The 14,321-nt window shown below is 33.7% G+C and overlaps 1 protein-coding gene across 1 annotated transcript; it reads left to right on the top strand.

Annotated features, from left to right (window-relative positions):
* The first annotated feature begins 1,121 nt into the window (after positions 1-1,121).
* LOC107901032 (protein NUCLEAR FUSION DEFECTIVE 4) lies at positions 1,122-4,277 on the top strand. The gene is made up of 3 exons (XM_016826862.2): positions 1,122-1,624; positions 2,232-3,130; positions 3,468-4,277. The coding sequence occupies exons 1-3, from the start codon at positions 1,316-1,318 to the stop codon at positions 3,940-3,942; spliced, it is 1,683 nt and encodes a 560-aa protein (XP_016682351.2). The 5' UTR covers positions 1,122-1,315; the 3' UTR covers positions 3,943-4,277.
* Positions 4,278-14,321: the final 10,044 nt, after the last annotated feature.

The following is a 14,321-nucleotide window of genomic DNA, read 5'->3' as shown; positions in this document are numbered from 1 at the left end:
TCCTTATGCTATTACACCTCTATTCCATTCAACCAAACACAAGAATACCATTACGCCTCTATTCCATTACATTCAACCAAACAAAAGAATTACCTATTACGCCTCTGTTCCATTACGCCTCTATTCCATTACAGCGAACCAAACGTGTTGTAAAATCTATTTTTGAGGAATTAAATTGTAGAATAGTAAAGATTTAGATTTTAAGGACTAAATTGTAAAAAAATATAAAATTAGAATATAAAAGACTATTTTCTTCGACAATGAAGAGAGCTTCCTCTCGGTTGCTCTGAAAGCTTCTCCTTTTCGTTTCTTCAACAGTAAATATAGTGAATAGAGCTATCTTACAGAAAAAAATTTAGTAAGACATTTTCCTTAAAAAACCTAATTTTATCCTCTCTTATTTTAAGACAATAATTTACTTTGATAATTTATTTTCCACTAAACCAACACCATATAACAATAAAAATATTTTATGAAAAATTTTCCATGCAAACAAACAGACACTTGGAAAAGAGTTGAAAGGTAAGATTTGAAACAACTACGCGTGACGTAATTTTGTAATGGGGGCAACTGGTATAGGGGCATAGAGTAGGGGCAGAGAATTTCCACTCAGATATGAGTATTTGTTTTTCTTGGATTTGAAGCCTTCAAGTGGATGGTGAGTCCTTTTGCAAAGGGGATAGGGGATGCAGGTGCAGAGGGGAGCGTGGACGAGAATGCTGGCTAGCTTTCTTTGGATCATGCTGATAATGGTCTATGTTGGAGGATGTTTGTAGCTGCTATAGTTTCATTTTATTTGCTTCTGTTTTATTTTACTTCTAGTCGGGTGATGCTGTGGCTTCAATTGTGCTGTTCTCTTTCGGATTCTTACAACAGGTGTTGTTTTGCTGTTTTTTGGGCTTCATTTGGCTTTGTTGTTTTTCAGTGTCGGCTTGTATAATTGTTCGGTGTTATTGTAGGTGCTATCTTTTAAGACAGTCAGTTGCTTTCTTTCTTTTTGATGAAGTAATGAATTTGTAAAAACAGTGAAAATACAGTTATATAAATACAAATTGTATTTAACTATTTGAAAATATCAGTAAATCTTAAATAATTCAGCACACCAGATATTTCCAAGATTAAAAACCAACGGTCCTTTTACCTCAAAATCCACCCAAGTAATTTTCCCTCGGATATAAAATGGACACTTCCCACAAGTTAGCCTAGGGAGCTCCCTCCCTATTCCAAAAACCAAACCCTCCTATCCAGGAAAGCCTTAATTAATTAGCTATCTCCCAACATCAAGTTTCTTCTTTCTTGTTGTAGCTTCGTTGCAATGGTTGGGCAATCAAGAAAATGGATGATATTGATTGCAACCACATGGATACAGGCTTTTACAGGGACCAACTTCGACTTCTCCTCCTACTCTTCCACATTGAAATCAGTTCTTGGGATATCCCAGCTTCAGTTGAATTATTTTTCTGTTGCTTCAGATATGGGGAAAGCTTTTGGTTGGTGTTGTGGTGTGTCTCTGATGTGTTTGCCATTGTGGGTTGTCCTCTTCATGGCTGCTTTCTTGGGTGTTTTTGGTTATGGAGTTCAATGGCTTGTCATTAAACAAGTCATTACCGTGCCTTATTTCCTGGTATGTTAAAAGTTCAAAGTTTTCTCAAATCTTTAGAGACTTCATGCGTAGTTTTAGTAAGAACTGGCAATGCTTCTTGCTTAAATCTGTCTATATATTTGTTTAAATTGCTTGCTTTCTAGGGTGGTTTATCTTATTTGTTTACAGTGTCGACTTATGAAGTTGTTCTGTTTTTCTTTTCCTTATAAATAAACTAGTGAACCTCACTCCTCCACATCAAACCAAGCATAACCACAAGAGTCGGTTCCTAGTATTAAATCCAAGGACGACTTCATTTTTAAGTGTCCGAATTTTATTCTAGTCATTTCATTAATGACATGTTTTTTTTAATACAAATAAAAATGTGACACCTAATCATGTTTATACGTTAGTATTTTGAAACTTTTATCTTTGTAATTTTTATTTTTAAAATAAATAAAAAATATATTTTTAAGATGATGTTGATTGAAAACCACCAGTTAAACTTCAACTGGAACAGTGTCTGTCAGGCAAGTAAACGACCTTTGAGCCTAACCTACCATTCTTGCATTGGCTGCTGCAAGCAAGGACACAATGTGTTAATTGTTTAATGATGTGCTGAGTTATGTAAAATCTGAATTTATGGCAGGTATTTGTTCTGTGTTTGGTAGCTGGTTGCAGCATCTGTTGGTTCAACACAGTATGCTTTGTGTTATGCATCCGAAATTTCCCAACCAACAGGGCACTTGCTTTGTCCCTCACCATCAGTTTCAATGGTGTAAGTGCTGCACTTTACACTCTGATTGCCAATGCAATAAACCCCGATGATGAAACCCTCTATCTCTTCTTAAACGCACTTGTACCTCTTCTTGCTTCCAGCTTAGCTCTCGTCCCCATCCTCCGTCAACCACCTTTGCAACTTCTGTCCACGGACACTACTAGTCGGGATTCCTTTATTTTCTTTGTCCTTAATGTTTTAGCTGTTTTCACCGGCCTATATCTTCTCCTTTTGAATTCACTTTCATCTAAGGCATCGAGGGCACTCATTCTCCTAGGGGGTGCCTTAATCCTTTTGCTCCTACCTTTGTGTTTACCAGGCATTGTATGTGGCAGGAGCTGGGCTCGTCGTACTGTCCATACCCCCGCCTTTTGTCTTGAAGGCCCCACCTTCAGCTCGTTTGATCCTGATGACTTTGATCAGCTCCATAAGGAATTGATTGGAAATGACAGAAATAATAATAGCTCGAGTGTCAATCCGTTTTCTGAAACAAACAAAGAAGGGTTGTTCGGGATGATAATGGAGAAAGGCAGGCTAACAGTGCTAGGTGAGGAACACCCGGCTAGATTGCTAGTCCGCCGATTGGATTTCTGGCTATATTATGTGGCCTATTTCTGTGGAGGGACAATAGGGCTGGTTTATAGCAATAATCTAGGCCAGATCGCCCAATCACTCGGATACTACTCCCAGATTAGTGCCATCGTGACTCTGTACTCCTCTTTCTCATTCTTCGGTCGTTTGCTATCAGCTGCCCCGGATTTCATGCTTTAGTACGTATTTATTGCAAATTGTGTATATTCTGTTTACAAGCTTGCTTCAACATCTCCAGTAATTGTGCGTCTCTTTGCATGTAAACTGCCCTTACTAAAGTTTGATAGTCTCTGTATATACATTCTTAGAACTCGGGAGTAATTCTGTACCAAAGTTGCTTTATAATGGAAGAAAGAACTCTAATATAAAGCCTTTAGAGTTCACTAATCTTGCAGGCCTTAGTAAAGTTCATACATGAGAGAAATTTGATGCACTAAAATCGTGAAATGACTTGCATGGTTCCATGTAGGCATTGAACTCGGAAATAATGAAAGCTTAAATGTTTTTTCAATGCAGCAAGTTGTATTTTGCACGAACAGGGTGGCTAGCAATAGCAGTGGTGCCAACACCAATAGCCTTCTTTTTACTTGCTGCATCAGGCGGTGAGGCGGCATTGCTGGCTAGCACAGCCATGATCGGATTAAGCTCCGGGTTCATATTTGCAGCGGCCGTTTCCATCACATCAGAGCTATTTGGTCCTAATAGTGTGAGTGTCAACCACAACATCCTCATCACCAACATCCCCATCGGGTCGTTCCTTTACGGTCTCCTTGCAGCATTAGTGTATGATTCTAATGTGAAAAGTTCCAACCAGGAGAACTTGTTGGAGGAAGCAATGGTGTGCATGGGCAGGGACTGCTATCAGCGGACATTCATCTGGTGGGGCTGCATTTCCCTCTTAGGCCTAATCTCCAGTTTGCTGCTGTTCTTAAGGACCCGACCTGCTTATTATGGCTACCAAAGGAACAGGAGTCGAACACAGGTTTCGTAGATTATAGAGCTATGTTGCTCGGATTTGAAGATGAGAATCAGATTCGGGTATGCTCATTTTTATTAAGTTTATATATATATATGTGTGTGTGTGTGTGTGTCATACACATGTTTGAGTGCCATACACAAGTATGAGCTAAGATGTTTGGGAGAAAATGAGAAGTCCTAGTTCCACACTCCCCTCGATTTTCATGTAATAAGATCTCTTATTTGTAATGCACTTAAAAGGATATTAGCATTCTAAACAAACCAAAGAAAATCAAAAGTGACAAATAATGTACTGAATTATATATATAATACAATTTGCAAAATGTCTTAGGGATGGAAGGTTTATCACGTAACATGAGCAACATTTATTAGAATTAAACCCAAACAATTACTAAAGAAAGTAAACACATTGTTAATAGGTCATAACTTAAGTTTAATAAATTAGTATATGATTTGGCTAGCGAATTATCAAAATATTTAGATTAAAAGACATTCAAAATTTTAATTACTTACTCATTAGTCACAATGGTTGGATGATATGACGATGCAATAAATTTATAAGATGCCGCCAAGTTATTTAACATTTCATGTGCAATATTTGCATAGCATTATCAATATTTTAAAATGATGATGTTTTTTTAAAAAATAGATTATACTTTTATTTATTTAATATTTTAAAATTTTCTATTTAAGTCTTTTAATTTTGAGATTTTCATAATTTATCACGATTGATATTATGTTTTGAAATTATGATTTTCATATTTTGGTTAAAATTTTTTACTTAAATTTATTTAAAAGAAATCAACATCAAATAATAAAATTTAATAGTTTTGGTAATTTAATTTATTCATCAAAATTTGAAATTTAAAGGGTATAATAATAAAGTAAAAGTTAAACTATAGTTTTTATTTTGCAAAATAAAAACCGAGTACTTATTTATTAATTTTACACAATTTGAAAGTTTATGTAAGTGTTATCTCTACATATTTTCAAAGATATAATAAAAAATATATTTGAGCAAAGCAGTTGAATTGATATAAAAGTCATATCAACAATGAGCTATTGATAATTGAGGCCACATATTAATAAAAATAAGTTTTGATAAATGTAAAGAAATGATGAAATTTGTATGGTATTTGGAAATTAAATTAAAATTTCTTAAAAAATTAAGTGGTAAAAGCTATAATTTTTTTTTTAAATTTTCAAAATTATACTGAACCAAGTTAAAAGAATTTTTTAAATTTTTTTTTAAAAAAATTAGAATATTTAAAATTAATAGAACAATTTTATGAAAAACATAAAGATTTGTTTACTTTATTTAATTATCATTATATGTTAATTTATGACACTACAGATGAGGAAGAAAATATAGAAATTCCAGAACCAATGGATACTGAAGAAATAGATCCTTATGGAAAAAGAAAAATGGAATCAGATTTTCAATATGATGATTATTTAAGAACTTTAAATAAAAATTTTGAAAAAGTTGAAAACACAACTAGAATTTTTGGTAATCAAACTAAAAACATAGCTACTAATAAAATTAAATCTGAATATCTAGAAAAGTCATCTAGTCAACCTATACCACATAGGATAGATGATTTAAATAAAAGAAATATGGCCCAAGGTGTAATATATTTAGACTTGACTAATATTCCGATATCATATTATGAAAAAACTATAGATGATTGGGCACAGTCAATGACTATTGTTGTAAACAACAACAATACTTGGACAAAAGAAAATTTCTTAAATTATTTTGTTGGAACCTTTCAAGGTGATGTTCTATAATTTTTAAAAAAGATGGGAAGAATCAGATAAAGGAAAAGAACAAAAAGGGCAGTTAATAAATCAAATAGGAACTCCCAAAGATTTTTTAAAAAGATTAACTTTTATTCTAAAAACAGAATTTTGTTACTATTTTGATTAAAAAAAAGATCAGGATAGTGTATCTAGTTATATATTGTCAAAATTAAATAATGTGATATTAGATATTTGGAAGAATTTTCTAAAAAAATTCTTCATGAATATTAAAAACTAAAAAAATGAAAACATAGAATTTTGAAAAAACTAAATTTTCATAAATTACCACCACTATAGGATGAGATTTGCATACAAAAATAGGTAAATTATCTAGAAAAACATAGTAAAAAGGCTGTTGTAGAACCAGAAAATATAGATACTATAGGTAATAGGATAAATTTTGCAAAAGAAAGAATAATAACTTTACATTGTTTACAAACTAAAGTCTCTAAACAAGTTAAAAATAATTTAAGTGCTAAACATCGCACTGAAATTTTAGAAAATTAGTGGGAATTTGGATGTAAACCAATAGAATATATAAGTTAGTTAGATAGAAACCAGAAAATAAAAAAAATAATGGTTATAATAAAAAGAAAAATATGTTAGAAGAAAAACTTATAAAAAATCTAAAAAATATATATGTAAATGTCTTATATGTGATGAAGAAGGTCACGTAGCAGCAAATTGTCCTAACAAAGGAAAAAATGCAAAGAAAATGATTAAAACTCTTGAAGAACAAGGCTTAGAAATATGTTTAGAAGAGGAAATAAATCCTGAAGAAATATTATATAAATTAATATCATAAACAGATTCTGATTCTGATAATGAAGAATATATATTTATGTTTAATGAAAGAAGTAGTTCTAATAATCAATTAGAAGAAATTTCTATATTTAAACAACAGGATATGAAATTAAGAAATTTAATCGAAGAAGAAAAAGACTTTTCTGATGAAATAATAGAAAAAATAAATAAAAATCATATTTCCAAAGAAGAAATATATAAAATTTCCAAATTCAAGATATGGAGTCAAAGACATATAGAAAAAATTAGAGGTAATACCGTCGCTAAAGATACTGGAGGAGGATTAATAGAAATCCCATTATTTACTAAAGATAAAATTAAAAGGATTAAAAAGAAATATCCTCAAGTTAGATATATACACTTAGGAATAATAATGATAACTATTGGAGCTTTATTTAGAAAATGTCATGATATACCTATAATAGCGGTATTATTAGATAAAATATTTGAAAATCCAATAAAAGCACTTATTGGAGGTATTCAATCTAATTTACATACTAGTGTAATAGGATTTAAAGTTAAATTAAATTACTTTATATCTATTACAGATCCTCTAATAGAAGAGTGTTTATGTTTAAGAATTCAGACAAAATTTTTTTGAAATAAATGATTTAACAGAAGATCTAACAATAAGTTAGACTTTTATTAATGAATATACTAATAGGCAGAAGTAGAAATTAAAGAAATTAATAATAAAATTATTGAGCTTTTTGAACCTAATAAATTTATTATAGAAATACAACCAAAATTATTACATTTAAGAGATCTATCAATACAAAGAGATTGGATGATAGATAGAATAAGTAGTGCTAGTACTTCAAAACCTGTAAGTACTATAGAATATATGTCATCAGGAGATAGATTATATTTAAAAATAATACTATAACAAATACAAATAATAATTTAGTTTTATCCCTAAATAGTCAAAAAGAAAAAAGAAGAGGATAATACAAGTACAAAGACAACACCAATAGGTATGAAAACAATTCATATTCCTATTTTTCCTACTAAACCAAGTACAAATTCTAGAAACACTAGAATGGAAGAAATACAAACTGCAACAATTATTCAACAAATGAAAATTGGAAATAGTGATGTTATTACATTTTCAAATTTTCAATCAAGAAAATATTATACATATATTTAAATTACATTTCAATTCAGAGAATATAAAATATATTCTTTACATGATTTATTAGATATATGAGCTACAATAAGTAGTTGCAGAGAAAATACTATTCCTGTAGAAAAGTGGGAACCTATGAAACGCCCAATAAGAGCCATAGGAATAGATGGTAATGAAAGCATAATTCAATTTAAGGCTAGAAACGTACCAATTTACATAAATAATGTAAGATTTGTAATACCTAAAATATTATATTTTCCTGCAATTCATGGACATATTATTAGAAAATAACTTTATATATATCAACATTTACCATTTTATATAGATAAAAATTTAATTATATTATCAGTAGAAAAAACTTGTGTAGAAATACCATTAGTTGAAAATCATAAATTTATGTGTGATAAAAATTTTATACCACCAAGAAAAGAACATATTAAACAACTAGAATCATATCATTGGTTGTTTAAAATATTAGAAAATAATTTTAGTGAAGAACCATTAAAATTATGACAGAATAGTCCTAGATATTGTGAAATTAAATTGGAAAATCCCAATAAAATTATTAGAGTAAAACCCATGATCTATACTAAACAAGGTATAAATGAATTTGATATACAAATCAAATAATTACTGGAAAAAGGATTAACGAAAACGACTAATAGTCCTCATTCTAGTCCTGCTTTTATGGTAAGAAACCATGCTAAAATAAAAGGAGGAAAAGCTAGTGTAACGCCAAAAATTCCTATTTTTGTTTTTGGATAATTTTGTCACAACTGAGTATCTGCTTCAGTGATTAAGTGTTTTAGGTGTGTTTGAGAGGTCCCAAGTTCGAGCCATAGCTTTGACAAATTTTGGTATTTTTCTGGCTTAAGCCTTATATGTGACACCCCAAACCCGGCGTAGACATTATGGCCGAATTTAGCGAAGTCACATGGAATGGACTTTGAAATCGAGCTTATCACGTTAAAGCCGTTCCAGTTAAGTGGCTTTTATTTAATTTGAAAGAACGTGCCCTTGGTGTTTTGCCTCAAAACTTGTCTTTTAAAAGTAAGCTTTTGTAACCAACTAATTTAGGAAAAATCATTTTTATTTATGAAAACCTTAGTTTTTAGAGAAAACCCGTGTTTCGCTGAGTTGCAGTTTAAAGATCCATAAGAAACAGTATAAAGTCCCGAATTTAAAACCAAACAGTCCAAGTCCAAAATTTACATCAAACCCCCAAATAAGTAATAGAATCTGAAAATTTACGGAAAACAGTCTAACAATTATGTGTGGCCATCGTCGAGTCCTCTGTCGTCCTAATCTGTCAAGTTTGGGGATTACCTGTATAGATTAAATTGAAAGGGTAAGTTTTTGCAAACTCAGTGTGTAATCCCACCGAAAAGTCATGCATACAGTTGTACATCAAAATACAGTCATTTACAGTCCGGGCTTGAGCCCATTACAGAATTAATTTGGGCCTTAGCCCATTTAGATACGATCTTAGAATTATATTAGGGCCTTGGCCCATATCAGATACAAAATGCAGATACAGTAAATCAGAATCCTACCCACTAGCCTTTACACACCATCTCCATCCAGCCCTACACATCATGTGGGGATTAAATCAACCCACCCATCCCTACACACCATGCTATATCGAAACGCGACACATAATCAGAGTATTGCAGCTGAGCTGCCAGATAACAGGCTTAAGAGCCTTTTAGATACTTCCTCCAAATATCATCAACCCACCCTGATGCAATGCAACATACCATAAATGACATGTAAATATGTTAATAACAGAAAAGACATTCAATTCAGTACAGATATCATGCTCAATCAGACACCATACAATCAGATCACATAATTAGGGGTCTAAGTAAAGCTTACCGACCCTACAGTAGGTCCACAGTTAACTAGGGCGACCTGTGCAACCTTATAGAATATTTCAAAAAAATAGGCTCAAACGCCTATGTGACCTGCCCGTGTGGGCCCACACGGCCCAAATTAGCCTTGGCCGTATGAATTACACACCCTGGCTCAAAATCCCACATGTCCGTGTGGTTCACCAATATGGGACCACACACCCGTATGGCCCATATAGCCTAAATCGTTTTAGTCCGTGTGTTGTACACAGCTTACTTGGCCATCACACGGTCGTGTCGTGTGTAACACCCCGTACCCGAGACCGTTGCCGGAGTCGGACACGAGGGGTTTGCGGACTTAAATCACTTATTTGCACAATCCATTTTCGAAATTTCCAGACGAGCTGGCTAACTGCATCACCGTCACCTTAAAAATCATATCTCGAGTTCAAAAACTCGAAAATCAGTTCCATAAATTTTTCCTGAAACTAGACTCATATGTCCATCTAAAAATTTTTTTCTAGAATTTTTGGTCAAGCAAATTAGTACATTTTATTAGTTAAAGTCTCCCCTGTTTCAGGGTTTGACTACCCTGACCTTTGCACATTACGACTTGGATACCTCCCTGTACAGGGCTTCAATACTGATGTCGTTTGTTTCTATAGAAACTAGACTCTAAAAGGAATCTGTACATATATGGCATGACTTCTAATTATCTCTGGTTAATTTATAATGAATTTCCAAAGTCGGAACAGGGAATCCAGAAACCGTTCTGGCCCTGTTTTGCGAAAACTTAAATATCTCATAATATACTGTTCATATGATCATTTCGTTACTTTTCTATGAAAATAGATTCATCAAGGTTCGATTACATAATTTATTCACTATTTAATTCCATTCCTACTATTTTTAGTGATTTTTCACATTCACGTCACTGCTGCTATCAGCATCTATTTTTAAGGTAGACTTTACCTATTACATAGTTTGCATGATTCAACTAGCCCTTTTAGCATATATCGCACAAGATATGATCATGATTAACCATTCCAATGGCTAATCATTCCCAAACATTTCCATACCTCTTAATGAACATCATACAAGACGATTATAATACTAAGCTCAAAGTGTATATAAGCCATTTTCGCATGGCTATCCAAATTTATACAAAACCAAAGGGTCCATGACCAACAACAAAAAGGGTAGTCCTATACATGCCATTTCAAAGTTCAACCAAAAGTGTACCAAAAGGGGCTTTGATAGTGTGGGCGACTTCGACTTCACTAATCCCGAGTCCGATAGCTGACGAACCAAAATCTATAAAACAGAGATTCAAAGAAGCGGAGTAAGCATTTAATGCTTAGTAAGTTTTGAGCCATAAAATTTAACGCAACTAAAATGTAGCATCCATATGGCTAAATGGATAATTCCATATGCACAAATTCTCAATATCATACTTACTTCACATTACCAACCCTTATATTCACACACAAAAGATCAACTCAGCCAAAGGCCGGAAGTTCATTAATCGACTGAGCGAATACTACTTAAAAGGAATCAATTAATCCAATGCAAGTACAAAACATACCTCATTGTTGGGATTTTACGAGCGTATTAATTGAAATTATTACAGCAAGATCGTTCATTCCCAACCCAAGTATCTTCGGGATTTAGCCGGATATAACCACTCACACAAGGCCTTCGGGTCTTAGCCTGGATATGGTCACTAGCATAAATGCCTTCGGGACTTAGCCCGGATATAGTCGCTAGCACAAATGCCTTCGGATCTTAGTCCGGATATAGTCACTTAGCACAAAAGCCTTCGGGACTTAGCCCGGATATCATTCGAATAACCATGCACATATATCAATAAATCATGACACATCCATATTTCATTTTCATTACCAAAGCTCAAACACAAGACACTTATCACACTTACAAATTTCGGCTTAATAGCCACATACAAAGAGCATGATTTTGATTTGCTTGTGACATAATCTAATCGAATTATAATCTAAGTTCCATTACTCGAAAACTTGCCTCGGAGGTGGTCGAACAATTTCAGCGGCTATTCGATCACTTTTTCCTTTCCCTTATCCAACTGTGGTCCTCTAAGCTCTTGAGCTAATTCAAACAAATTTAACTTATTAAAGTCTCATTATGCTTGCTTATGGCCGAATATGACAAGGAGTTTGATAGGTCATATGGCCACCTTTAGCTCAAATACAAAATGGTCATAGGCATTTTTAATCACATTGAGCAATTTAGTACAATTAATCAAACATTTCCTCATGTGCACCTTTATGACCAAATACACACATCATTAACCTAATATCAATTAACTAAGCACTTAACAAATTCTCGTTGAGCCGATTGTCTAAGTCAGAATAGGATCATCATTATGCTTACCTATAGCCGAATGTACAACATCAATCTATGCATTCATTCGTGTGGCCGAACATGCATGTCTATGTTGAGGCCGATTGCATACTTAATACATTCTACAAGTATGGTCACTTGTATTGACCAAATACCATTTTGTTTCAAGTTCAAAACTTGGCTAATACACATATATGCACTATTAAAGCATCCTCTCCATTCCATCAATTCAACACATGCATTACTCATTAATATACAAAATTATATTCGGCCTTAGCACACATCTTGCTGGCCGAATTTTTCTCCATCTAGCAACATTTTATGTACTATGCCGAACCAAAAGATCAAACACCTAGCTTAATCATTTCCAAAACACTTAACCGGCCTTTGACCAAGACTTTAAACAAAGTCTATGTTCGGCTATCACACATATGGGCATTATTAGTTCAAAGTTTTAACAAGATTAATTTCTTTGATCTTAACCTAAGTGACAACCCCCATTGTTCATCTAGATTTAGCATGAAACAAACACCAACCAAGAAAACAACACCCATGGCCGAGTATCATCTTCATCACATAGCAAGATTTAAACCATGGGCTAGGTAGAACTCAAACTAACATAAAAAATATGCATGAATCTCATGGAACAACATCAAACTTACCTTAACCTAGCTACAAGCATGGCCGAATCTCTTCCACATTTCCTCCTTTCTTTCCTTTTGAATTTCGGTCAAGAAGAATGAAAAAGGATGGACATTTTTTTTTCTTTATTTTCATCATTTTCCTTTTTCCATTTCTTTATTACTAGCTTTTTATTTTATTGTTTCTTACATACCACATTAGCACACCATGCTTAAAATATGCTATGCCCCATAGCATGGCCGGCCACTAGCTCAAATATTGGGCAATTTGACATGCAAACCCACCATTTCTATAACATGCATTAATAGGCCACTTTACATTTGCCTAGCACATTTCCAAATTTTCTCACATAAGTCCTATTTACTAAAATTCACCTACAATTAAACAAAATTCAAATATGAAATTTTCACACATGCATATATACATATAATAAGCATCAAATATGACAGTTAATTATTTTTATGACTCGGTTTTGTGGCCCCGAAACCACTTCCCGACTAGGGTCACATTAGGGCTGTCACATTGTGCGTACACGGCTTGGCTCGTCGATCACACGCTCGTGTACCATCACACGACCTACCACACGGGCGACCACTCGCCCGTGTAGCGTCGACAGAATACTTTTTTGGCTTTTTTTCAAATCTCGTTTTTTGTATTTCGGGTACACACCTTAGTTCGATTTGCTACGAAAACACACACAAGCACTCCCAGGCCTAAAATTGAGATATCCAACATCAGTTTAACAGATTTACTAGTGAATTTGAATATTGAGATTAAACAAAGACTCGACTTACCACCACTGAAACATCCTTCGTTAACAACGCTGGACCAAAAGATAAGTACTCCACTACCCAAAGCCTTCTCCTACGACATTATTTACAGAAGAACACATTACTAGAATAATCATTTACAAAACCATGAGCGAAAGAGAGGAGGAAAACTTATCGAACCCGCACAAAGGCGAAATCACGATGCAAAAATAAAAGGTAAATTGGGAAAATGAAAAGAAAAAGGGAAAATGGAATTCTAAGGAAGAAAAAATCAGTAAAATATTGGAGAACCAAATCGTTAGGAAGAGAGAGATTTTTGAAAGGGACAGAAAATGAAATTCAAACTAAGGTATAACCCTAATCCCTTGAGTAACTCCCCCTACTACTCCACTTCTTAGACTTTTAGTTTGATAGAAACTCTCTCGGCCAAATGAGAAAAAATAAACTCCCTCGCTCGCTCAGGGGTTTGAACACAAGACCTTCAACAATCCAACACTCAACTTAACCATTAGACCAGCATACCCATTCTAATATGATTCTACAAATAATTAAATAAAAGTCTATTGAACATAGATAAGGCTTTATTCATAAATTACCAAAATTTAACCCATGTAAGGCTTGAACTTGGGACCTCTCACACACACCCAGGCACTTAACCATTGAAGTAGATGCATATTTGTGTCACAATTTGACAGGAACAACAATAAAAATTTTACGGTGTTACAACTCTACCCTTCTGAAAGAAAATTTCGACCTCGAAATTTACCTGATTAGAACAGATGATGATACTGCTAACGCATCGCATCCTCAGGCTCCCACGTAGCCTCCTCAGTGCTATGGTTACGCCATAGAACCTTAACCAATGGAATAGATTTCCTCCGCAGAACCTTAACGTCGCGATCCAGAATCTGGACTGGCTCCTCCTCAAAGGTCAAATCTAACCTAATCTCAATCTTCTTAATAGGAACAATATGCGTGGGATCAGAGCGGTAGCACCTTAGTATCGAGACGTGGAACACAT

Source organism: Gossypium hirsutum, chromosome A11 (genome assembly GCF_007990345.1).
Source record: "Gossypium hirsutum isolate 1008001.06 chromosome A11, Gossypium_hirsutum_v2.1, whole genome shotgun sequence".
Taxonomy (NCBI): Eukaryota; Viridiplantae; Streptophyta; class Magnoliopsida; order Malvales; family Malvaceae; genus Gossypium; species Gossypium hirsutum.
This window is presented reverse-complemented; position numbering and strand designations above follow the sequence as displayed.

Excerpts from the sequence above, each read along its gene's own strand:
- LOC107901032 (XM_016826862.2), top strand. The coding sequence starts at position 1,316 with ATGGTTGGGCAATCAAGAAAATGGATGATATTGATTGCAACCACATGG. Across the intron at positions 1,625-2,231 it reads TTACCGTGCCTTATTTCCTG|GTATTTGTTCTGTGTTTGGT; the intron begins GTATGTTAAAAG and ends AATTTATGGCAG. Across the intron at positions 3,131-3,467 it reads GCCCCGGATTTCATGCTTTA|CAAGTTGTATTTTGCACGAA; the intron begins GTACGTATTTAT and ends TTTTCAATGCAG.